The sequence below is a fragment of the Muntiacus reevesi genome, chromosome 4 (assembly GCF_963930625.1).
Source record: "Muntiacus reevesi chromosome 4, mMunRee1.1, whole genome shotgun sequence".
NCBI lineage: Eukaryota > Metazoa > Chordata > Mammalia > Artiodactyla > Cervidae > Muntiacus > Muntiacus reevesi.
The window spans coordinates 148215338-148241532 of record NC_089252.1 but is presented as its reverse complement, the minus strand read 5'-3'; the positions used below and the strand labels follow the sequence as shown (position 1 = coordinate 148241532).

At 43.6% G+C, this 26195-nt stretch overlaps 1 protein-coding gene across 2 annotated transcripts in view; it reads left to right on the top strand.

Moving 5' to 3' along the window:
• Positions 1–26195, top strand: part of PFKM (phosphofructokinase, muscle) — a 41914-nt gene that overhangs the window by 6479 nt on the left and 9240 nt on the right. Inside the window, exons 1-10 of one of the 2 annotated variants that reach the window (XM_065934533.1) lie at positions 11000–11101; positions 14197–14289; positions 21055–21128; positions 21911–21988; positions 23609–23798; positions 24020–24185; positions 24874–24918; positions 25343–25451; positions 25565–25660; positions 25894–25986. In XM_065934533.1, coding sequence (XP_065790605.1) covers positions 14205–14289; positions 21055–21128; positions 21911–21988; positions 23609–23798; positions 24020–24185; positions 24874–24918; positions 25343–25451; positions 25565–25660; positions 25894–25986 — 936 coding nt within the window. In that variant the 5' untranslated portion in view covers positions 11000–11101; positions 14197–14204. Of the gene's footprint in view, positions 1–10999; positions 11102–14196; positions 14290–21054; positions 21129–21910; positions 21989–23608; positions 23799–24019; positions 24186–24873; positions 24919–25342; positions 25452–25564; positions 25661–25893; positions 25987–26195 lie in introns of those variants that run through there. The other variant, XM_065934532.1, reaches the window with a different exon arrangement.

The following is a 26195-nucleotide window of genomic DNA, read 5'->3' as shown; positions in this document are numbered from 1 at the left end:
ACAACTTAGAACAATGGTTCTCAGACTTTTTTGCACATATGAATCACTTGGAGGGCTTGTTAAAGTGCAGTGCTGTGCCTCAGCCCCAGAGTTTCCGACTCGGTAGATTCCAAGTAGGGCCCAAGAATTTTCATCTCTGACAAGGATCCAGGTGATGCTGAATCTGCTAGACTGGAACTGAGAACCTTTAATCAGTGCACTGGGTCAGAAACTTTAACATTCATTGCTAGTAGAGGCTGCAGTGTGTCCAGGGGTCATCCTATTACAATCAAGCTCCAGTGTAGACAGTGGTTTCTTGTTTATACCCAGGGGCTGTCCTCAGGGAGCTTGCATTCTAGTGGAGGAAAACAGACAAATAGCATGTTAGTCAGGTAATGACCAGATGAGACCCAGGGCTTGTGTAGAAGTGAGAGGACCAGGTGGATACTTGTTTTAACCCAGAGAGAGGTTTCACAGTATGAATCCACCAAATCATAGTAACTCATTTTCAATTCTGGTTCTAGTCCAAAGAATATCTTGGTGATCCGCTGGTATGATACTCCTAACTTCTTCCAGCCTCAGAACCTTTGCATTTGCTATTCTCCCCTATCCAAATGGCAGCATGATTTTCTCTTTTGTTTATTGGGACTTCTTCCTAGAATGTCATTTCAGCAAGATTTTCCCAGAATACTCTACTTAAGATGGCACCCTTGTTGCTACCCTTCCTTGCCCTGCTTTATTTTTCTTCAAAGCATTTGTCATCACTACTTGAATAATTTGTTCATTATCTGCTTTCCTCACTGTTATATAGGCTCCATAAGGACAAATGGGATTTGTTTTTCCAATCCTGGATCCCTTTGAGTCTAGAATGGAGTCTAACGTGTAATAGGTTCTCAGTATTTGTTGACTGAGCACATGAAACCTATAGTGTGCTATTTCCAGTTCTCCAGGGCTAGAATCACACCTGGATAACTGACATGCCTACTTCTCATTCCTAGATGTCCTGGTATACTGTCACTAGCTATCTTCTCATCACAGTGGTCTAAAGATAGATATGTGTCCTTTCCATAGTCATGACACCATCCTAGTGGAAGTGAATGGACTCAGGAGTATGCCATACAACATCCTCTTTATTGTCTTTAATCTATACCGGCCTTTAGTAATCAGTGTCCAAACGATCTGTCTTCAAGAACTGCTCAGCTTCCTCTCAGTACTGTCTAATTTTATCCTAGTTTGAAGGGTCCTCTCCAAAGCCGTCTATCTCTTCATTTTCTACCATTATTTAATAGGGTTAATGCAGTAGAGCATATGAACCAAGGTACTTTAGAATACCTCAGCTGGTTTATTCAAGTGCTCTTCCTGTCTCGGTACTATAGAATTCTCTTCAAACATCTTATACTTCTCTCCCCTAGAATGCCTTCTTTTATAATAACTATGACTTTTTGCCCCTACTGTTTGCCTGGACTTCATGCCAGCACCCCAATAGCTGTCTGATAGCCAGAGAGCTCTGAGAAGTCTTAAGAGGACCTTCTGGATGCCTCCCTGTACTTTGGGGATCTGTGTAAAGAATATGTCTTTCATTGCTTAATAGCAGGATATGACATATAAGGTGAGCTCTCGTATAAAGTAGTTTCCTGTGTGCACATTAGCTTTACCTGATGTGCTGAAAACAAAAAGACCACCACTAGATAGGATACAGTGCAGAAATAGTAGATTTTTAATCACGTGGCCTTATACATCCAAATGACTTTCTTCTTATGGGTTCATCTCTTACTTTCCCCTTGCTCTGTGCCAAGTTTTCTAAAGCCTGAATTCTAGCTACCAATCCGAACAACTGAATAAAGCTGATTATACTTTGGAAAAAATTCTAGACTTCCAGCAGATCCCTAACTAATTCTATCCTTAAGTCATTAGAATGGACATAAGCCCCCACCCCTCACCCCTTGAGAAGTTTGTTTGAGAACCCCAGGTTCTTTTTGAGTGCAAACTCAGGAAATTTCAGTGTTCTCTGGAGGAGGGATCATCAGTGTCCTTTCCAGTCCCCTTAAACTCTACCAGCAATGAAAATAATCTTATGATGAAAGCAAATTCAGCTACTGGCTTAGTTTGGTTGCTTTGAGATGTGTTTGGCACCAGCTCTTGTTTGACTGCCTAATATGCTGCTTTGTTTTATGACTGCTGGTCCTTACCTCTGCCAAGCTGTGCACTTTACTCCTTACTCTTTCCTTGGGCGCCCTGAGGTATGACATGTTCAGACCCCTTTCTCAGTCTTCTTCCTCAGCCACCAGACCATGTTTACCCACAAGCTCCACACACCAGCACCCTGCCCCGAAGGGTGCTTCTCAGCCTCCCCATTAGAGGCCTGAGGACTAGGTATAAGATATATAAGTGTTTTCAAGAATTTCCCAGATCTCAAAATTCTCTTCTATCATCAGTCTACCATCAAATTATATGTCCAAATTTTGAATCATTAGTCAACCAGAGCTCACTAACATGTCCCTTCCACGTCATTAAGGTTCCTGGGAAACTATATTTGAAATTTAAAAGTTGTTTGATAAACAGAAAATTATGAAAAAGTAAAATGTGTGGTCTTTGAATTTAAGATTAAGGGAAATCCATTTATAAGGAGCTATCATGGTTTTATCATATCATCTGTCTCTCTAATGCCAGAATATATTTCCTCTGGTGTTCGTTTCTCAAACAGTACTAAATAAATACTGCTAGAGTCTTACTATCCAGGCTCCATTTTTTTTTTTAACTCCACATGCCCTCAATTAATATATTTTTATCATAAAAATTTGATATATTACAATTTGTGATTGAATTATTGATTTCTCAATTATCTCCCAGGTCCAGTGAAATATAAACTTCCTTTGAACCTTTGATAGTCCTTTTAGATGATAAGCCTCATGAGAGCTTATTATACCTCAGTATTTGGCACAGTGACTGGCACATAATGAGTCCTCAATAAATATTTGTTGACTATATGAATAAATTAATTATAAATTGGGGTTTCTCAAAATTCTTATCAGGAAGACATTGATAGCCATTTCTTAATATGATGTATTTCTTCCATTAGCTACTCTCTATTTTGTGTTGGCTTTTTACTAATTTAGCTCTCAGAAAGTAGCATCTTCAGTTTTGGAGATTGCACTAGAATGACAATAGGCAAGGCCTAGTACTTCTGAGAAAATTCTTTTCTGTGACTCCCACCTCCAGCTGACCTGAAGTTTCCCTAGGTGCCTTTTGAGACGATATTTCTTTGAATGGTCCTCCTGGGGGTGATTGCTCCCTGAACAGAAAAAGTGATCTAAAGGATCAAGTATCTGGGGATAAGGCTATGAGTAAATGACATTTCCTTGTCTTCACCTAAGTAAGGTAGACTCAGTAATGCAGTAATTCATTAAGAACGCCTACATTAAGATGTAGGAGTTAGTAGTGGGTAGAAAGGGGAAGGGGTGGATTGACTTAAATTTCAGCCTTTAGATTCCCTTTTGGAATTAAAAAGCCCAGAATGTATGGGCAGCTCTTCCAGCTTCTCCTTTTTCAAATTTTAAGTGCAGATTTCTCAAGATATAAATCACATATCATAAAATTTATCCATTTAAAATGTGTAATTTGGATTTCTATCCACCAGTTCCCCATTCCAGTCCCCCAGCTCCAGTTCAAGGAGCTTGAAAGCACACTCCATGCTAACAACAAGTAATAGTAAAAAAAAAAAAGACTGAAAAGCCAATAACTCTTCTTGAATCCATAAGAGGGGGAGGACACAGGGCAAACTGCTAACTCCAAAATTGGAGAGGCAAGCAAGTGAATACAGTTCATCTTACTGGAGCAGAGACCCAGGAGTGGAAACCTTGGGAAACAGTGAAGGGGTAAGAAAACCTGAACTGTAATTGACAAACTGCTGGAGACTCAGTGCAGACAACTCTGGGAGTTAAAAACTATAGGAGGATCCAGTCAAAGGGGTGGCCTCCCAATACTGTGAGATTTACTCCCAGGAGTTTGACCAGATTCGCACAGTAAGTATCAGAGAAAAACCTGGTTGGGCTTCCAGCAGGCGGAGGAGGAGAGGAACCATTCTGATCTAAACCAGAGTGTTACCGAGTTTTAGCTTGTATTTCTTACCTCAAGACAAGCCAATAAATTGAGAGGTGAGTTGATGTGGCAAGGAGTAACAGCTTTATTTGGAAAACCAGAAGACTGAGAAGATGGTGAATTAGTGTCCCAAAGAAAACATCTTCCCTTCGTTAGAATTCTGGCTTCTTTTTATAGTAAATGGGGGGTAAATTCCAATTTCTTACATATATTAATTTCTTCCTTGCTGTAACCATTCACAGGTGAGCCTGGTCAGGGGGTTTCATGTGAGCTAAACAAAGGTATATTGGCATAACATTTATTACACGGGAGGCAGAGTTTTCAGAGATGGGCAATCATTATGTATAGTTTAAGCCTATAGACAACATCCCTTTAGTGAGTAATTTGTAGCAGAAGCAATAGAGTACAAAAGTTAAAAGTAAAAGAAACATCCAATATGGAGTCAGATTTGTTCTTCCCTGTTACAAGAACACTTTGTTCTTCTTAACAAGGCCTGCCTTCAGGAGAAACTAGTTAACCAAAGCCTAACACTGGAGTAAGTTATCAGAGTCTAACTGATCGAGGAAGGGTAATACCGAACTCCAACCCACTCTAGCTGTCCTATTCCATTTAAGGGGGGCAGGGAGGAAAAAAAAAATCCGAGAAACACTTGTGAAATTCATAGTCCAGAGGCATAGGCACAGTAAAAGGCTGAAATCTAATCATAGGACTATAGAATGCTTTCCCTCCCCAACACCTCACCACTACATTATTAAGGCCTATTTACAGCACTTTCTTTTACCCAGTATGTCATGTCTGTCTACCAAGAAAAAAAGTATAAGGCATATAAAAAGGAAAAAAAGTGTGAAGAGACAGAGCAAGCATCAGCACCAAACATGGCAGGGATGTTAGAATTATCAGACCAGGAATTTTAAACACCTATGATTAATGTGCTAAGGGTCCTAGTGGATAAAATATCAATAGATGGCATGTAAGAACAGACAAGCAATATAAGCAGAGAGATGGAAATCTTAAGAAAGAGACAAAAGGAAATGCTGGAAATGAAAACCCTTGTAACAGAAATGGAAAATACCTTTGATGGACTTCTTAGTAGACTGGGCATGGCTAAAGGAAGATCTCTGGGCCAGAGGATATATCAATATAATCCTCAAAAATTGAAAAACAAAGTAAGACTGGAAAAAACTGAACAGAATATTGAAGGACTGTGGTAAAACTACAACAGATGTAACATATACATAATGGGAATACCAAAAGGAGAGGGAGGAAGAGAAGAATTATTTGAAACATTAAAAACAGGATTTTCCCAAACTAATGTCAGACATCAAATCACAGATCTGGGAAGCTCATAGAACACCAAACAAGCTAAAGGCCAAACAAAAACACCCCTATACCTAGGCATATCATTTTCAACTACAGAAAACTGAAGATAAAATTCCTGAAAGGGGGAAAAAACACCTTACTTATAGAGGAACAAAGATAAGAATTATATCTGACTTCTCCTCAGAGACCATACAAATAAGAGAGTGGCATGCATGCTCAGTCACTTCAGTCATGTCCAACTCCTTGTGACCCCATGGACTGTAGCCTGCCAGGCTCCTCTGTCCGTGGGATTCTCCAGGCGAGAATACTGGAAAGGGTTGTCATGCCCTCCTTCAGGGAATCTTCCTAACCCAGGGATTGAATCTGTGTCTTTTATGTCTCCTGCATTGGCAGGCGGGCTCTTTACCAATAGTGCCACCTAGTGGAGTAAATATTTTAAATGTTAAGAGAACCCCCCCCCCCCCCCAATCTACAGTTCTGTACCCTGTGAAATTATCCTTCAAAGTGAAGGAGATATATGCGAGACAGCGAAAGAGACACAGATGTAAAGAACAGACTTTTGGACTCTGGGAGAACGCAAGGGTGGGATGATTTGAGAGAATAGCATTGAAACATGTGTATTACCATATGTGAAATAGCTCACCAGTCCAGGTTTGATGCATGAGACAGGGTGCTCAGGGCTGGTGCACTAGGATGACCCTGAGGGATGGGATGGGGAGGAAGGGGGGAAGGGGGTTCAGTATGGGGAACACATGTACACCCATGGCTGATTCATGTCAACGTATGGCAGAAACCACTATAATATTGTAAAGTAATTAGCCTCCAATTAAATTAATTTTTAAAAAGTAAAGGAGAAATAAAGATTTTAAGGGGATGAGATGATTGGATAGCATCACTAACTCAATGGACATGAGTTTGAGCAAGCTCTGGGAGACGGTGAAGGACAGAGAAGCCTGGTGTGCTGCAGTGCATGAGGTTGCAAAGAGTCAGACACGACTGACTGACTCAACAACAGCAACAGTAAAACCAAACTGAGGGAATTTTTTTGCCAGTATACCTGCCTTGCAAGAAATGTTAAAAGCAGTTCTTCAGAGAGAAGGAAAATAATATAGGTCAGAAACTCAGATCTGTTTAAAGAAAGAAGAGCATCAAAGAAGGAATAAGTGAAGATAAAACAAAACCTTTCATTTTTCTTAATGGATCTAACAGCAATTTGTTCAAAATAATAGCGACAATGTATTCACTTATGTACACTTATGTGTTTATCATGGGCTTCCCAGGTGGCACTAGTGGTAAAGAACCTGCCTGCCAGTGCAGGAGACATAAGGGACAAGAGTTCAGTCCCTGGGTTGGGAGGATCCCCTGGAGAAGGGCATGGCAACCCACTCCAGTACTCTTGCCTGGGGAACCCCATGGACAGAGGAGCCTGGCAGGCTACAGTCCATGGGGTTGCAAAGAGTTGGACCCAACTGAAGTGATTTAGCATGCATGTATGCGTGTGTTTATCATACATATGCTTATTTATGTTTATATATAAGTGAAATAAATGACAGAAATGACACAAGGGATGGGAGGAAGGAATTAGGCTTATTTTGTTGCTATAGGTATTCATATGACCTGTGAAATGACATAGTGTTATTTGAAAGTGGACTAGAATTAGTTGCAAATGTATGTTGCAAACTCTAGGGCAACCACTAAAAAAAAGTAAAAGGTATTACTGCTATGCTAAGAAAGGAGGGAAAAATAGAGTCATATAAAATACTCAGTTAAAACCACAAAAGGCAGAAAAAAAGTGGAAGACACAATAGAAACAAAAAACAAGGACAACAAATAGAAAATTGTAATGAATATGGTATATACTAATCCAATACTCATTTTGAATGTCAGTGGTCTAAATGTACCAATTGAAAGACATATTGTTAAAAGTCAATCTGAAAACGTGACCCAACTATGTGTTGTCCACAAAAAACATACTTTAAATATAAAGATATTTATAGATTAAAAAGTAAATGGATGAGAAGAATGTCCCATACTAGCACTAATCAAAATTTTTAATGTGTATATGTCTAACAACACAACATCAAAAAAAAAAAAAACACAACATCAAACTATGTGAGGCAAAAACTGATAGAACTAAAAGGAGGAATAGATGAATTAACTATCACAATTGGAGACTTCAACATCTTTCTCTCAGAAGTGGACAGATACAGCATACAGAAAATACAGATATCAAAGCCATCAGTGAACTGAATAATACTGATTTCAGCAATTCGTCCAACAATAGTTGAATATAAATTTTTCTCAAGGTGATTTGATTCACCCATGCATTCATTCATACATACATGATAACATATTCATCATGACAGACCACATTCTGGGCTATAAAAAACATCTTAACTAAAGGAACAGAAATTATATAATTGCTGCTGTCAGATCACAGTGGAATTAAACTAGAAATCAGTAACAGAAAGATAACTGGAAAATGCCCCAATACTTGGATGTTAAACAACACAAATGTAAGTAACACTTTAGTCAAAGAAGAAATCCCAAGATACATTTAAATATATTTTAAACTAAATAAAGTGAAAGGCACAATTTATTAAAATTTCTCAGAGGCAGAGAAAGCAGTGCTTAGAAGGAAATGTATAACATTGAGTGGATATATTAGAAAAGCAGGTGATCTAAATCTCTTATAGTTTCCTAAGTTTCCATCTTAGGAGAAGAACAAATTAAATCCAAAGTACTCAGACAAAAATAAAAAAGAAGAACAGAAATCAATAAAATTGAAGACAAAAAGATCAATAGAGAAAATTAATGTAACTAAAAGCTAGTTTTTAAAAAAGGTCAATAAAGTTCATAAATCTCTGGATAGGTTAACTAAGGGGAAAAAAAAAGAGGGAACACAAATTACTAATGCCCAAAATGAAAGGGGACATTGCTTCATCCCGTGAAAATTAAAAGGATGACAAAGGAATACTACGAACAACTCTGTGCCCACAAATTTGATAACCTAGGTCAAATGGACCAATCCCTTTAAAGATACAATCTGCCAACTTTCACACAAGGAGAAATAGATGATTTGAATAGGTCTATATTAAAGAAATAGAATTAATAATTAATAACCTTCTAAAAAAGAAAGGATCTTTTCATGCACCTATTGGTTGTTTGTATATTTTCTTAAATATATGTCTTTTCAAATGCTTGCCTATTTTCTTTGTTACTATCACTTTATTTGATATTTCATTGAACAGAATATATTTTTTGAAATTAATAGACTTTGTTAGAGAAATTTTAGACTTACAGAAAATTGAGCAGATTGCACAGTTTCCATATATCCTGGCTGTTTTCTGCTCAGTTTCCCCTATTATTAACATCCTGTGTTGGTGTGGTACATTTGTTAACAATTGATGAACCAGTATTGATACATGATTATTGACTAAATTCCATACTTGACATTAGGGTTTACACTTTGTGTTTTATAACTCTATAACTTTCGACAAATGCATGATGTCATGTATCCTCCATTACAGAATCATACAGAATAGTTTTACTCCCATAAAAATCCCTTGTGTTCCACCTATCTATTGCTCCATCTCTACTCTGAACCCTTGGCTACCACTGATCTTTTCACTGTCTTTATGATTTCACGTTTTCCAGAATGTCATATAGTTGGAATCACATAGTATGTAGTATTTTCAGACTGGTTTCTTTCACTAAGCAGTATGTTTTAAGATTCCTCAGTGTCTTTTTCTTGGCTTGGTAGGTCATTTTGTTTTTTTGCACTATCCCATCAGATGGATGTACCACAGTTTGTTTATCCATTCACCTTTGGAGGGACATTTTGGTTGCTTCCAGTTTCTGGCAATTTTGAACAAAGTTGCTATTAAACATTTATGTGCAGGATTTTGTATAGGTATATTTTTCAACTCACTTAGATAAATATCTCAGAATATGATTGCTGGATCATATGGTAATGCTATATTTAGCTTTGTAAGAAACTGCCAAAGTATCTTTTAAAGTGACTATACCATTTTACATTTGTATCAACAGAGTTCTTGTTGCTTGACATTCTTGTCAGTGTCTGGTACTGTCAGGTTTCGATGGTAGTGGTCTCTCTTTTAATTTGCAGTGCCCAATGACATGATTTTGAGCATCATTTCATATGCTTATTTGCCATCCATCTATTGTCTTTGGTGAGGCATCTGTTAAGATCTTTTGCCCATTTTAAAATTGGTTTATTATCTTTTTATGGTTGGGTTGCAAGAGTTATATATTCTCAATACCTGGTCCTTTATCAGATATATGATTTGCAAATATTTTCTCCCATTCTGTGGGTTGTCTTTTCACTTTTTTGATGGAAACATTTGCAGTACAAAAGTTAATTTTGTGTAGTCATTTGTTTTGATCTCCTAGTTACTTATTGTTTGCAGTATGTGCAGGTGCAGAAACAAAAGTAAGCAAGAGGAGGGGCAGTAAAAACAGCAAGGAGATGAGAGGGGTTGAAACAAGGCGTGGGTGGAGCAGTGGAAAGAGTAAAGAGGAGCAGGGTAAAAGGGTGCACATCTTGCTCAAGTAGTACTGATACATGTTCCCAGGATCCATGTTCTTCTTGCTTTGTAGCCCAACTGATATGATTGCCTCACTCTCAGAATCCTGCATCCCCTTCTACTGCAGGTTTGAGAATGAGGCTGTCAAGGCAGGGTTCTTGCCTCTTAGTTTAGCGACTAAACAACGAAAACAACTCTCATTCCTCGCTAGCTTCTCTGTATTTTCTCTGAGAAAGGTATGTAAATGCAAAAGGAGTTTTTGACATCCCTCAGGAGTTTGAGGAAACTCCGGGAGATGGTGAAGAACAGGGAAGCCTAGCGTGCTGCGGTCCATGGTGTTGCAAGGAGTCAGACCCGACTGAGCGACTGAACAACTACATAGAAAATGTCAATACCAGTGATCAATGTTCTTCTAGGGCAGGGATTCAGTTTCACTTATCTTTTCATCTCTCAAAACCTAATACAAAACCTGGCACACAGACTTCCAATAAATGTTTGTTTAAAGTGACAGAAGGCTTCCCTGGAGGCTCAGACGGCAATGAATCTGACTGAAATGCAGGAGACGCGGGTTCAATCCCTGGGTCGGGAAGATCCTCTGGAGGAAATGGCAACCCACTCCAGTATTCTTGCCTGAAGAAGTTCATGGACAGAGGCTACAGTCCATGGGGTCGCAAAGAGTCGGACACGACTGGGCGACTAACACTTAGCAAAGTGACAGAGGTGGGAGACAGTCGACAGGGCCAGGAGGAGGCTTATTTTTAGTTGTGGAGGATGTTTGAATGCAGAGAAGCCCCGGCTAGGAAAACAGTGTCTCCGAGGACAACAAGAGGAGCAACTAAATAAATTCTGGTTCCTACTGTGTACCGGAGCTGATGCCTCCCGAGCTGGATGCGGGAACCCTCTCGGGAGCGGAGAAACAGCCCCTGTCACATTTGTGCTGTGCTCTTGGGGGGAGGGGGAAGGGGAGGAGAAAGGCGACCAGAAGCGGGAGGAGCCTCGCGGCCGGCATCAGCTCAGTGGAGGTTGAAAAGCCTCTCCTCTTTCCCCTCCCCGGCTGCTTCCACCTGGCTCCTCCCCGTGTTCGCCAAGCTCCCCTCCCCCTTTCCCCAAGGACAATCTGCAAAGAAGCCCGGGCGGAGGAGAGCTAAGACTATAAGGCAAGGGGGGCCCTTGGGTAAAGAGCGAGGGGGATAGCGGAGAACGAGCGAGGCGGGGATGAACGTGCTGGGAGCTGGCGGTGGGAGAACAGAAGGGAGCAGACGGGGAAAGAAGAGGCGGTGCGGCATCGGAAGGAGGAGCTGGGGGGGGATGGGTGACGAATCCTAGCCCCTCGGGTGCACACCCTGCCTCTCTGCCTGGGAGTCGGGGTGGGTGGGTGGTGCTCCGACCTAGGGGCCTTCGGCAGCCCGACTCTCACCTGGCACTCATCCAATTCAAGTCAGTGCACCTATGATGCTGCCTTGCCTGTATTTCTGCCTCCCTCGTGCTTCTCTGCGCACCTGTGATTTTATATATAGGTTTTAACATGTCTGTTTCTACATATGTGTCACTGTTGATCCATTTATTTATGACTCTGCTTGTATATCTATGACTTGTGCCTCTATAACAATTTTAGAGATGCAGCAGAAGAATTTGAGCTGTTTTTTTTTTTGCAGGTCAGCACTCCCAACCTTCCCCCCATTTATGATGCATTCTCTCCGTCACTGAAGCCTCTGTGGGTGGAAGATCCCTGTATGGATTTCTATCAGGGATGAGCTCCCAGAGTGAATAAGCAGAGGAAAACTCAGGGAAAAAGGGATTGGCACAGTACTCAAACGTTTTGTTCTTTTCTTTCCGAAATTTTGCCTTCCTATTTGCAGCAACCACTTAGGCTTTCTTTTCTTGAGAACTGCAGAAATTTGCACATGAACACTCATTAAATAGGAGAGTGTCTCTTCTTGTGTGTGTGTATTCCTCTCACTATTTGTTGCTATCTGCTTTCTTAAGTCCTGTTTGTATCTGTATGTGTTAGAAGTAGAAGGAATATGTATCCAAGCATATTTAAATTTTTTTCTATATTTGTGTGCCTTTCCTGTTGTCAGTTCACTGATGCTTTACTGAACGTCTGTTGTTATGTGCATAGGCTTTTTAAGGCTTTCGTAGGCTGTGGGAAGCTTTAAAAAATGAAAATGATCCTCCCACCCCCCAGGAGTTTTCAGTCTAGTTAGGGAAAATGACGTTAGCAATGTTTAGCCCAGGTATCTGCAAACTTTTTCTTCTGAAGGCCAGATAGTAAATGTTTTAGGGTCTCTGTCGCAATAATCTACTCTGCTCTTGTAGCACAAAAGCAGCCATAGATAATTATCAAAAGAATGTGAGTGGTATGAGCACTGAAATCTGAATTTCATATAATTTTCATATGTCATGAAATTGCTTTTTCAACCACTCAAAATGTAAAACTTTTCTTAGTTTGCTGCCATACAAAGACATTGCAAGGATTCAACTTGGCTCCTGGGCTGTAGTTAGCTGACTCCTTATTTAGCTCAACCTTTTCAACTCATAAGAAGCAGCTAAAATATCACATAAAGCAATAATTAAGTGCTAAGCGAGTGATCTGGTTTCAGAAACACTATGTGATTTGAGGAGGTTCAGGAAGCAGCACTCCTTGACCTGTGGTAATCAGTGAAGGCTTAATAGGTTTAACAGGGATGTGACTAGGACAGGCCTTAAATAATGGAGTAGGATATTGGTCTGTGGAAAGAGCCAGGGTCGCCTTCCACACAAGTGATGCAGTGTGCACAGTCACAGAAGTGGGGAGGAACAGAGTGATGCTGAGATGTTAATGGAGCAGAAAATTTGCAGGAGCCAGGATTGGAGCTCCCGGCAAGAGTTAGGTCATGGAAGCTTTGAATGCAACCCAAGAAGTTTTGGTTTATCTGTCAGTACTGATTATATGCAGCATATCTGTGAACCTGTGTTTGTTAACAACACTATATATGTTTGTGTATGTTTTCTTCATGATCGTCTCATTGCATGTATTTTCTTGGCATGTGTATGGATTTGTATGAGGATGTGACCTGTGTGTTTATCAGCAGCTACCCTGATTGCCCCAGGGTTCACATCTGAAACATGAGCTGTACTTAAAGGTCATCAGCTCCTGATCGTGTGAATGAATCCTCTCTCCACTGAGGCCTCAGAGGCCTGTGACCTTTCCTTGGAGGTTTATTTGGTGTCTGAAATAGAGTGGAGAAGGGAAGCACAAGCAGAGGGAGACCAGCTATTGAAGAAAACAATTCAGATGGAAAGAGGCCATGAGGACAGAAAAGAAGGATAAAGGAAGATAATAATAAGGAGACTAGTAGGGTTTGGTAACTGTTTTGATTCTGAGAGTAAAGAGGAGATAAATTTTAAAAATAAGAGTGGTTAGTCTGGATAACTGGGAGAGTGATGATTCAGTCGGCATTTTTATGGATGCAAAAGTATGTCTTGTATTTTCCTTTGAGAGAGATAAGTCCTAAAGACAAAATTATGAAGGTGTTCACATGTTATGTGTACATATTTGTGTCTATGTGACAGTGATTTTGTGTTACTCTTCCCATTTGGTAGTGTTTAGTGTAAGGGGCAAGGCCTGAAGATAAAGGATCAAGAGATGCATAGGAGGCAGAAACCCTGAGAGGGATGGGAAAAGCCAGAGAAAGTCCCTCACCATTCCTAAGCCCGAACCATTATTTTGCCCAAGCTCCAATGTGCCTGTATGACCTGGAACTCCTGTTCCAACTTAGCCCATTTCCATAACACCCAACCCAAACCTTAACCAAAACCCAAACTACCCTTGTTTTTCTGCTTCTGCTTTTTTGGTTTGCTGTGCCCTAAGCCTCATCTGATTCCTGTCATCTGCAATAGCCCTTCCTTTCATTAAAAGGGTGGACTCTGTGAGGCTAGCTTAACTTTTCTCTTTTCTCATTTCTGTTCAGTCACCCACCCTTCTCCTTGACCTTAGCTTCTTCTACAAATAGGCTCCAGTTGGAGTGGGAGGGATTAACCAGGACTTTTGCGGTCTTAGGCTAGATTTCTGTGACATTTCAGCCTGTCATTCTGCGAGGGTGTGGCTCTCTTCTGGAAGAAGTCCAAAGGTCCCAGGCTACAAACCTCAGACTCAATATAGTGGGAGAGCCTGATTGAGGTGGCTCTAGCCAGTCTAATAGAGCCATCTTCCAAGCTCGTAGCACCTTGATCCCGTTGTGTCCTAACTGGCCATTTTTTTGAATTCTAGAGTGGATCATGACCCATGAAGAGCACCATGCAGCCAAAACTCTGGGAATCGGCAAAGCCATTGCCGTGTTAACCTCTGGTGGCGATGCCCAAGGTAAGGAAGAGGGCCCAGCTTGGGGAGAGGGCCTGGCTGGGAGGCTCTCCAAAACCCACAAAAACCATAGTTGGGAGGACCCCTTGAATTTCCTGACTCCTTTAGCCTGAGCCTGTAGAACAGAACTATCCTCCTTAAGGTTCTCCTGCTTTACGTTTACACAGGGACCTGGGGCTTCCCCCCAGAATCTCTGTTAGGTCTAAGTTCACAAGTACTTTTGTATTTCACTTGCCCTACTTTTTTTTTTTAACTTTTTATTTTATATTGGGTTATAGCCAGTTCACAATGTTGTGATAGTTTTGGGCTATAGTTTTGGGGAACAGAGGGACTCAGCCATACATATACATGTATCCATTCTCCCCTAACTTACTTAGGTCTTCATAAAGCTTCTTTACAAGTTTCTCTGAAGATCTGGGACCATTTGGGTCCTTGGGTACTCAGAAAACTGGTGTTTTCTCAAGCAGGATTGGACAGGAGACTAAAAAGAGATAAAATTGCTGAGAAGGCAGTAGGTGGATTCACTTCAAGTACATTGGAAATGTTGGGAAAAGGAGGAGATTTGGAACTGGTATTTGGTGGGCTCTAGCAAATCTTTAGGAGCCAACTCCGGTGTCAGCAGGGCTGACCAGGGTCAGGTGCCTCTTACAACACCTTTCCTTCTGCTAGGCGCATGTCTGCGTCCTTCTGCCATTCTCTGTTTTCTCTGACCCCCTTGCTCTTCCGTTCCTTTAACCCTTAAACAAACAAGAACAGCAGCAGTTAATCAGTACATACCAAGGGGTGTGGAAGGTGGGCGGGGGGCGGCAGGCAGAAGAAAGCAAAGCCTTCTGGTTTGAGTCCAGGAGACCTGGGAGTCAGAACTGTCAGGTATATGGAAAGATGAAGAGAGAAAGAAGGGGATCTCAGCTGGCCTCCCCTTTCCTCTGAACCGCTCTTCCCTCAGGTTTTTAAACACCCACTTTGTATAGAGCCCTGTCTTGTGTGTTGTGGAGAAGCTGATTTCCTTTGGGAACTGTAATTTAATGAGGAAAGATGTCATACATTACTAAAATTCTTAATAAATAACATAATAACATAAATAGCAATAATCAAGTGTGTCTTAGCCCAAATAGAATCCACTTGTGTATTGAAATGGTAGGCCTTGGTTAGACTAACCAGGGAAGGCTTCGTGGATAAGATAGATTTCGAGAAACTGAACTCTTCAAGTAAAGTGCGTAAATCAGTGCATGATGCAGTAAATGCAACACTAATTCAATAAAAAGTGATTTGTTGAGCATCTGCTGTGTGCCAAACAGGATGGAAGACGCTACAGCTTCATCAGTGGAAGACTCACCCATTGTCTTTGTTCTTATGACTCTTCTAACTAGTGTATTAGTAAAGCTAGACTTTAAGTATATTTTAAACTAATGTTTAATTATAATTGTGATGTCTATTATGAACAGGAAAACACAGGGGCCTGAGTTTAGGAATAGTAGCCAGATTAGGAACACAGACCTGGTTTCTGTTGCTTCTCTCTTTCTCCTGGAAAGAATCTCATGCCAGTACTGAGTTCTTCAACATTAACGCTGAGTGTTGATCCTAAAACCTTGGTAGGATGGCCTTTGGGATTGGATCGTCAGATTAGGGGAAGCAAGAGCCCGCTTAAAATCCAGATGAGGTCCACAGAGTTATGAATTTATGAAGAAGCAGAGCTTTCTGGAGAGGGAAAGAGGTTTAAAAAAAGAAGTCTAGGATTTAACATGGGTCCAAGAGCAGCAGAGCCCTTACAACTTCTGATCCTGAGCAGAGAGACCTTCATTCTAGAGACAGGCACAGTGTACCCAGGGACACATCCCACTGCAAAGCCATATAATGTCACAGGTGCATGTCAGTAGGGACTGAGAGTGGTAGGATAGAATTCTTGGGAGGAAGGAAGCGAAACAGCAAACTCAAAGTAGATTTGAGAGTCCCAACTGAAAGGTCCCAAGTGAAACATTTTGAACAAGTGTTTAATTATAACCGCTCAGATGCAGAAGTGGCCTGCCTGGAGATAGGTTTGTGGGGCCCTCGTTCTCCCAGGGAGAGGCCCGGGAAGGCTTTTCCCTAGAGGCTGTAGGCCACGTGGCAAAGAGAGTCAGCTCTGTAAGATCTGGAGGAGCCTCAGCTCTGTTGTTCCCTGACCCCAGCAAGGTTGCTGCTGCTGAGTTGCTTCAGTTGCATCCGACTCTTTGTGACTCTGTGGACTGTAGCCCACCTGCGGGGTTCCTCTGTCCTTGGGGATTCTCCAGGCAAGAATACTGGAGTGGGTTGCCTTGCCCTTCTCCAGGGGATCTTCCCAACCCAGGGATCGAACCCACGTCTCTTAGGTCTCCTGCATTGGCAACCAGGTTCTTTACCACTAGCGCCACCTATTAGCAAGGCTAATAGTGTCTTAAAATAGAAGAGTGACCAAGAATCAGACATTCTGAACTCAGAAACTGGGCTGATTAGATGCCAGATCCTAACCCCCTTTCCAGCCCAGAAGTGGTCCCAATCCTCCTGAAACCACACTACATTTGGCCTGATGAAATGGGCATATTCTGCTGGAAAGGACCTCAGTCACCTGTTCTATCCCTCTGTCCTCAGACAGGCAGTCTATTCACAAAGCATGTTTATCCTATTTTTAAAGGTTCATTGGAATAGGGTTCTAGTCCCTCTTCATGGCTGTTGTAGGATTTACAACTTTTAAATTACGTAGCTGTCAGAAAGTATAATTCACATCTAACAAACATTTGCTCCTCATGTCCTTTTTTTCCTTATTCAAAGTTCAGTTAAGGTAGAAAGAAAAATTTTAGCAAAAAGATAGTGACCAAGTCATTTATTTGTTTTCTATCTCATGTCATAGACCAATCACCTGTAGTCCTCCCCACAGCCTCTTCCCAGCAGACTGTAACTGGAGACTCCAAAGTACGTGCTTCTGATGCTCTCCAGAGTCCCTCGTGGCTGTGCCCAGAGTACCCTGCGTGGTGCCTGTAATCTTATCCTTCGTCTTGCTTCTAATAAGGCAGACAGCTGCTCATGGAGGGTTATTTAGGGCAACGTGGAACAGCCAAGGACTGGCCTGGGACCAGAGCAGACCAGTGACGTTAAGTAGGAGAGCCCAAAGCATTACTGGGACTTTCTAGTATAATCTATACAGCCCAGTCTGTGACTTCTAGGGAAGTAAGGGCACAAGAGGGGTCGTGGAACTTGATTTCTAGGAAACACTCAGATATCCAGTTCTGAGGCAGAGAGGATGACCTCTGAAGGTTGGTGTGATAAAAAGGCAGAGGGAGGGGAAAGGAGAATCTTCTTTTCTTGTGGAATTTTTCTTCTGCCCAAGAGACTTGGCTGTTTCTTGCCCACCATATATTGTTTGCTTTACACTTGAAACCTTTGAAGTGATTTGTTTTCCTTTAATTTTTTTTCTCCCCTACCCTTCCTCAGCTCAGGTACAGGAAAGAGCACTCCAACCTATACATTTCAGAGAAATACTTTTTCCTTCTTTCGTAAGATTACAGATGTATACTCCAGGACTCCAGGTATCCAAAAGAGAATCTGATAGACCTTGGGAAAGTCTAGAAAATAAACAGTAGTTTCATATTTGTCCTGATTTTTTAAAATTTAATTTATTCATTTTTCCTAACACACTGATGGCTTTCCCTTGACTCTGACTTTATGTTTTTTTAATACACACAGGCTTTTCCTAAAGCTTCTGAGAAGGCCTCTTCCTTCACAGATGTTTTCACTTTTGATTCCTTCAAGTCCATCAGTTAGATGTCTAGACTTTGCCTTGGTGATGTAATAAGTATGTTTTGACATCAGTGCTATCCAATGACCTCTTATTGGCAAGCCCAACCTTCCAGTCCTCATCTCGGATCAATTATCAAACGCATATGGCAAAGTTCCCACTTCTTGAAACTGTCCCTTTTGGCTTCTAAGATGTTGTTGAGCCCTGGTTCTCCTGTCTTTCTTGCTGCTCTGTATTCCTTCAACATTGATGTCCCTCAGGGTTCCATTCCTTGCCCCTTTCCCTTCTAATTTTATCTATTTTCTCAAGATGGTCTTCCGGGTCCACATGGATGACCCACAAGAACTTCAAACTCAGTAGATCCAGATATGACTATATCATCCCCACCCCGATCTTCCCAAAGCCAAACCCGCCTCCACTCAGCTAACTGCACCACGGTTTTCCCTGGGGCCCAAGGCAGTCATGGGGCATGTCCTCCTTCCTTTCCAACACCTTGAAATCTAATCACATACTGATTAGATGGAAGTCCCGTTGCTTCTGTTTCCTAGGTTTTCCTGTCCAGTCTCTGTTTCGTCCCAAATGCCCAGTCTAGGCCCTGATTATTTTGTCACTACTGCCAGGTGGCCATCTAAGCCTAGTGTCACCTCTTTCTAGTATGTCTTCCACATTGCTGCTAGCGTGATCCTTCTGACCCACAGATCGCATTATGTCCCTCCACTCTTCAGAGATTCTCTATTGACTATAACTTTTATGTTTTCTAAGTTACAGACCTCTTTAAGAATCAATGAATGCTGTGGACCTTCTCCCAGAAGAAATGCCCTTGCCCACAAAGGTTTTCATACAGTTTCTTGGGGTTCATGGACTCCCTGAAACCATCACCCGTGGATCCCCAGTCAAACCCTGGCTTCCAGGATAAAAACTAGCCTTCCCTCAATGGGCACAGAGGTGCCTGCCCTGCTGCACAGCTTCATCTCTCTATAGTTTTCCAGTTTATTCTTTATAATATAGAGTTATGGAAAGCTACTGCTTGACCCTCAACTTTATTTGTGCTATTCATCCTGCCTGTAACACTTTGCCCAGATTCATCCATCTGACCAAAAGATTTGAAAGGAAATTATCCTTTAGGTCTCAGGACAAATGCAGTCTTTTCTGTATCACCTTCCCTGACTTCCTCCTGGCATTATAGATGCTTCTTCTCCTTGTCCCCATTGCACTTTGTACAGATCCCCTCCATATGGATCCAAATGAGAACCACACTATAATTCCTCCTGTCTTTTTTAAAAATTTTTTAATTTTTTGGCCTTGCTAAGCAGCATGTGAAATCTTAGTTTCACAACTAGAATTGATGCCCCTTGCAGTGAAAGTACAGAATCTTAACCCCTGGACCACCAGGAAAGTCCCTCTTCCCTTGTCTTGAGGACCATTCCCAAGTCCTTTATCTTTATATCCCTAGACACTCTGTCATCCCCTGATGCATCTTTCCCAGTGTCTGCATAGAGTTAGGAACATTTGAGGTATTTAATAAATATTTGCTAAGTAAGTGAATAGTAAGGTATTCAGTTTGATTTGGAGCTTAAAGCCATGTAAAACCAATTTTTGTCGACTTGCAAACAAACTAACCCAAAAAATAGATATTCTGGCCTTTTTGATTCTATTCAAATTCTATTTGGATTATGCAATAGTTCATGATGGGTTTTAGTCTGCTGCTGCAGATTTTTACAGTTACTGGCTTCTCTATCACTCACTGATATTTCTCCGGGCAGGTTAAGGACCATCTGAACAGATTTTAGGTTGAAACAAAAATGTGTAATGTGTACAGGGCTACCTGGGGGAGGGTGATGAAAGTGGTCCACAAGAAGTTAATCTGTCACGGCATCACTCTGAGCCCTTCCTTACATTACAAGGTAGGACAGGGTGACCAAGGTTAAGACCCAGGACTGTCTCACCAGTGAGACGCTGAGCGCTGGCTGTGGCATCGTTTCTGCTGTGGTTGTCTGCATAGCCCTATGTGTGTGTTGTGACAGGTCAGCTCCTCCCTGTATTCTCGGAAGACAGGCTTCTTGTCATTGAGCAGCTGCTAGAAGAAGGACGGTACTCACAGACAAGGATGCGGGAAAGGCTCTCCCCTCTGTTTCAGGCCTACTTGTTTCTCCCAGTGGAAACAATAGTTTACAGCATGATGTTTAGGTTTGTCATACACATGCCACACACAGGGTCACAGGAGAAGATCAGCACGGGAGAAGGCGAGCGTGGAGTCTCCACTAACTGTGCCTCCACACTGGGTCACAGCCTCTTCTGGTAGTTTGGGAGCCAGAGGATCTCACTGCGTGGCGCACACTGGAACACACACCAGCGCAACACCACTAGAAAGCTCTGTATGTGTGGGGACTGGGAGGATCCACCAGCCAGTAATGGACATGCTCGTGAATAGCTTGCAAAGGGCTGACCTGAGTCACTGAGCCCAGAGAGTTGTGTCTTTGTCTTGAGAAGCCTAAACAAGCCGGATGCCAGATTCACTGTAGAAGACAAGGAGAAGCCTAGTATGGCCATTGGGATTAGCATGGAGGTCAGCAGTGTTGGTTTAGACATTTCGGATTTGGATTAAAAGCTGCCCTCATCCTTGCTTTGTAACCTCGACCTATTTGAGCTTCAGTTTCCAAGTCTAAAATGGAGGCAGCTCCCGGGTTGTGGGAAGGATTAAATGAGTTGATGATTGACAAGAATCTAGCAGCATCTAACCCCACAAAAAGCATGTGAGATGCTTATTCCCCAGGTTGCCCTGGCATGGAAATGTTTTAGGAAAGATGGAATTTGGGGAGGTTGGGGAGGTGAATGGAGGTAAGTTGTGTAATGTTAACACTGAATGAAGTAATTGAGGGTTAATGAGGAGCACAGAAGACTTGGATGAGGGGATTCTAGATTCAGAGAAAAGCCTTGGAAAAGGACTGACTCAGATCTTAGAGCCCAGGGCTGCTTTTCTTAGGAATAACCTCTCTCCGACTCTTTCCTCCTCGCAGGTATGAATGCTGCTGTCAGAGCTGTGGTTCGTGTTGGCATCTATACTGGTGCCCGTGTCTTCTTTGTCCATGAGGTTGGTTCTCTGCTGTGCTCCCATCACTCTTTGTTTTCTACTCCCTCTCCCCACCCTCTCTCCTTATCTCCTGGTTATATGTCTAATTACTCTTGATTCTGTGTCCCCAAGAATCACTCCTTCCCACTCCGGGCTCCAGTAATGATGGTGGGGCCCAGAGATCTGCAGACCAGGTCCTCGTGTTGCCTGTTCAATTTAAAGTAAGAAGTAATTCTGCCTTCCCTTCACCTCCCTCCAAACAGAGAGGGAAGCTGAAGCAACTTAGTATTTCACATCCAGAGTCAGAGCCTCAGGAGGACAAGTCCCACTCTGTTTCTGCAAGGTTCTAACTCCTCCTTGCTTCCCTCCTCTCCTTTTCCTCTCATCCCTTGTCCATAAGGTCTGTCTCCCTCTCTTCTCTGAAGTGTTATCGTCTCTTTTCAAGTCACATTTTTCTCCTTTTCTCCTTCTAACATCCCCTTCTTTTTTGCTCCTTTGCTGGTTATCAAAACCATCTGTCATCTAGTGCCCCTGGGAGGAAATGGGATGAGCCATAAATAAGAGAAATCAAGATTAAACGTTAGGAAGGGCATCCTGATGTTTCAAGAATGAGAGAAACTAGAAGAGGGTATTGGAACAACTGATGCCTCCTTCCTTGGACTGTGTTTTTCTCAGAAGCACCCAGGCATCAGTAATGGGAGGTGACTTGATTCTCAGAGAACCTCTTCCCAGGGACCCTGTCTTAATCCTGGGGGTTTGGGGGAGGCCTGTCAGAGGCTGAATGGATGTAATGTACCCCACAGGGTTATCAAGGCCTGGTGGATGGTGGAGATAACATCCGGGAAGCCACGTGGGAGAGTGTCTCGATGATGCTGCAGCTGGTATGTTCCAGAGGGCTCCATCCCCTGTTTGTGCTGTCCTTGTCCCACCCATTTGGGTGGGGCTCGTGGTTTCCCGAATTCCCTGCCATGTGGCTTAGTAGGAGGGGATTCTATGACCACAGAGGGGCTACATTTACCCTTTACTCTTTGCACTTGAAAACATCACCCTGGTTTCCTGGGGCAGGATGTAGGGTTGCGATGTGATCACAGGACGCTTTGTTCTGTATAGAAAGGTCATAGGTAAGACTTGAGGAGCTGGCATGTAATGGGTCCTGCTCTGGGGTCACGGGGAAGGTCAGGCCCTGAAAATAACCTCATCAGGGGCCTGGAGCCAGAGCCAGAAGTAGTGTTGAAGTTTGCCAGTCCTCATGTGATGACGATGAGGTGACCTGAAACCAGACCTTTTAAGGAAGGAAGGAACCGAGATAGCCTTTTAGAGTTTAAAAAAAGCCCTGAGAAGATCTTGATTGTATACACAGCTCCTTTTGCTACTTTCTCTAAGTCATTCTATACCCATTTTCTGATTTACTGAGAAATCTACACATTACATTTGTATCCTCATTCTTTATCTCAATCCCCTAAAAAAATCCAGGAGGAGAAATTTAATGAACAGCACTTAGTGAAGATTTTAAACAGGCAATGGCACCTCCATAAAGCAGTCTGAGAATGAGCCAAAATTTTGCATCAATACCCATGAAGGCATGGATGCCTGGAGTTCATATCATTTGTGAAAACCCTCGGTGTGCTGTCCTCTGTTGGGGTGTCTACAAGCTCCTGGGAGTTTAGGGCTTTCTCTACTCAGAGCTGTTTTTTCTGTGAACGCCTGGGTCTTGTGGGTCCTCCCACTGGCACACAGATCTGCAGGCGCAAAGGGGAAAGGACTGGCAGTGCTTGGCCCCTGCTGAAGTCACTGCTGCCGCTTCTTACATGTCTAAGATGAGAAAGATGGAGGTCATTTAGAAGCCTACAGATATGTGTGTATTCCCTAGGTCTCTTTGGGACAGTCACCATGACATAGCCTTCAGTGGCATGGGTCCATCTTAACCATCTTCCAAGAGGTGTAGCAGAACATGGGAATGACCCCACAATGCCTCAGCCAGCACCATCCCACCTTCCTTTAGAAGGGACCAGTGGGGAAAAAAATCTCAGTGAACTACAAGGAGGTGAAAAACAGGGAAAGTTCCACGTAGGCTCATGCAAATCAAGGTGAAAATCAAGATAAAGTGAATAACCTTGAATGCAGTCAAAGAAGCTAGGTAGGCAAATGAAATAGAAACGTGTTAAAGGCAATTGATACTCACATGTCTTCCACTAATGGCTAAGCTTGTACAATTACATGCCATTAAACAACAGACTTAAACATCAGTATTCATGACTCTGGAGTTTGAAACTCATGTGAATTTCATTAACCCTTTTCATGAAGAATAAAACTTTTAAACCACACACGCGCACGCACACACACACTCACACACATGAAGGGGCCAATGACTCTTTAGGATGTCAGGGAACTTCCTGAAGTTCCAGAGAGCCATGTGGTGATGTTGGGATGGGGGAATCCAGTCTGTTGAGCCCAAATTTGGCCTGTCACCTGGGGAGCTGACTCCCACCTCTTCCCCAAAGGGAGGCACGGTGATTGGAAGTGCCAGGTGCAAGGACTTTCGGGAACGGGAAGGCCGGCTCCGAGCTGCCCACAACCTGGTGAAGCGTGGGATCACCAACCTGTGTGTCATTGGGGGAGATGGCAGCCTCACTGGGGCCGACACCTTCCGCTCTGAGTGGAGTGACTTGTTGAGTGACCTTCAGAAATCAGGTAAGATGCTGCTTCATCAATGTGGTTTCTGCACGTGTGCACACCACCCCCCTCCTCTCACGGGAGAAAGTTGTTGCCCAGACACAGAGGGCAGTCTTTGCCCTCCTCTTTCTGCCATTGTTGATGATTGCCATGGACTGCAGCCCCTGCCCTCTCCAGCCACCTGCTCCCTGGCATTGGGGACCTCACCCAGGGCCCCCTGCTTTGGTTCCCCTCATCAGGCAAGATCACAGCAGAGGAGGCTACCAAGTCCAGCTACCTGAACATCGTGGGCCTGGTTGGCTCAATTGACAACGACTTCTGTGGCACTGATATGACCATCGGCACCGACTCTGCCCTGCACCGGATCATAGAGATTGTAGATGCCATCACTACTACTGCTCAGAGGTGAGGGCCCAAGTGGAAGCGGCATGGGAGGATGGAGCTGGAACAGATCAGTTGGCTGAGAACTAGAAAAGATGAAAGTGCTTGAGCTGTGGTACTATTGTGATCAGTTTTCTGGGGACTAGAACACTGTTTTTAAATAAGAATTATCCCTGGAGCACTTAATTTTACTGCTCCGTAAATACCGTAAGACTTGCCTCTGGCCACTCCACCCACACGTGCTGCTCTGTGGGCTTTAACACCAGTGGGGTCTCCTAAGTGACTAAGACAATTCCAGGGCCCCTCAAACCTTTCTAGCCATATCACAGAGATTGTAGAGGCCATCATGCCACAGGTCAGATGGGAGGGACTCAGGGGAGGCAGTGCAGGAGAATGGGGGTACAGAGGGGTGGCAGTCTCCCAAGGGCAATCCTGGAGGATTCCAGGTCATCGAGTCCTCTCTCCACTTCTTTTCCCCTTGCTCCTTCCCTTCCTGGGTCCCTCCTTCCCAGACACAGTGCCTCAGTACTGACACCGTTTCTGCAGTGCTTTCTCAGGCCTGGGGAGGACACCCTGTGGCTGAAGCGATTCCCCTGGGTCTTCCGCATAAACATACACCGTAGATAGGTTCCTGGGTCTTGATGTGGGTGGGGTCCTGCAGGTCTGGCCGTAGGAACATTTGGACTGTGTAAGCCCTGTGTCTCTCTTGCAGCCACCAGAGGACCTTTGTGTTGGAGGTGATGGGCCGGCACTGTGGGTAAGACTGCCCCAACCATCTTAACTCGCTTATTCCATGTACAAGCAATAGCTCTTTCCTCTTCTCCGGAGACCTGCGGGGCAGATCAGGAGGCCTACACATTTCTCTCGGTGTGGCCACCTTTCCTCATCCCCACCCACCTCCCTTACACACCCACACGTGCACATGCGCATGCAGTGTGGAAGAGCAGACAGTGCTCTGAGACTGGGAGCCACTGAGGCAGACGAGTGTGGGTAGAAGGGCCTCTTGAGGGACAGAACCCCGCTGAGCCGCTGTCTCGGTGGGGCTCCTGCCATCTCCCCAAGAGTGAAACAGGAGCTCCGCAGACCTTTCACCCCCAGTGGGACTCGGTGGCCTTGTCGGGAACGGGGAGGCTGGCTGTGATCTGTGACTCCGGCCGTGACACTACTGGCTCTCATCTCAGATACCTGGCCCTCGTCACTTCCCTCTCCTGTGGGGCCGACTGGGTCTTTATTCCCGAGTGTCCACCCGATGACGACTGGGAGGAGCACCTTTGTCGCCGGCTCAGCGAGGTACTGGCCCTTCGTCTTGCCCTTCAAAAGCCGCCTTGCCCTGGTCCGCTCCGATGGCTTTCCTGTCTATCAGTTTCATGACGCTGACCATTTTGCCCTTTGTTCTCAACCAGACAAGGAACCGTGGTTCTCGTCTTAACATCATCATCGTAGCTGAGGGTGCGATTGACAAGAGTGGGAAATCGATCTCCTCTGAAGACATCAAAAACGTTAGTATGGATGGAGCCAGAGGGGCCGTGACACCTCACCAGCCCCGGGCCCATTCCCCAGTCCTTTCTGAGTCTCCCCTTACTTCTTGTGCACATCTCTCCCTAGGTGTCCGGCCCCCTGGTTTCCTCCCACACAGGAATCATTACAAGATAAGAGGCTGAGTCATCCTTGGTTTATCTGGGTCCCTGCTTGATTCCTCTCCTCGACTCTGTCTTTCTCTCTCTCCCTTCAGCTGGTGGTTAAGCGTCTGGGATATGACACCCGGGTGACTGTCTTGGGGCATGTGCAGCGGGGTGGGACGCCGTCGGCCTTTGACAGAATCCTGGTAAGTCATGGGGCTCTGTGGAACCCTCAATTTGCCGTCTGTCCCCAGCACAGGGGCTTCAACCATTGCTCACGCCGCTCTGTCACCAGCCTCTGGACTGCAGTGGGCCTTGACTCATTGCCATATGCTCAAGAGTTCTCTTTTGTTGCAAAAAATGATGGGAGACCTATGCTTCACTAGGGTCGAATATCTTACAGCATGAGTGAAAG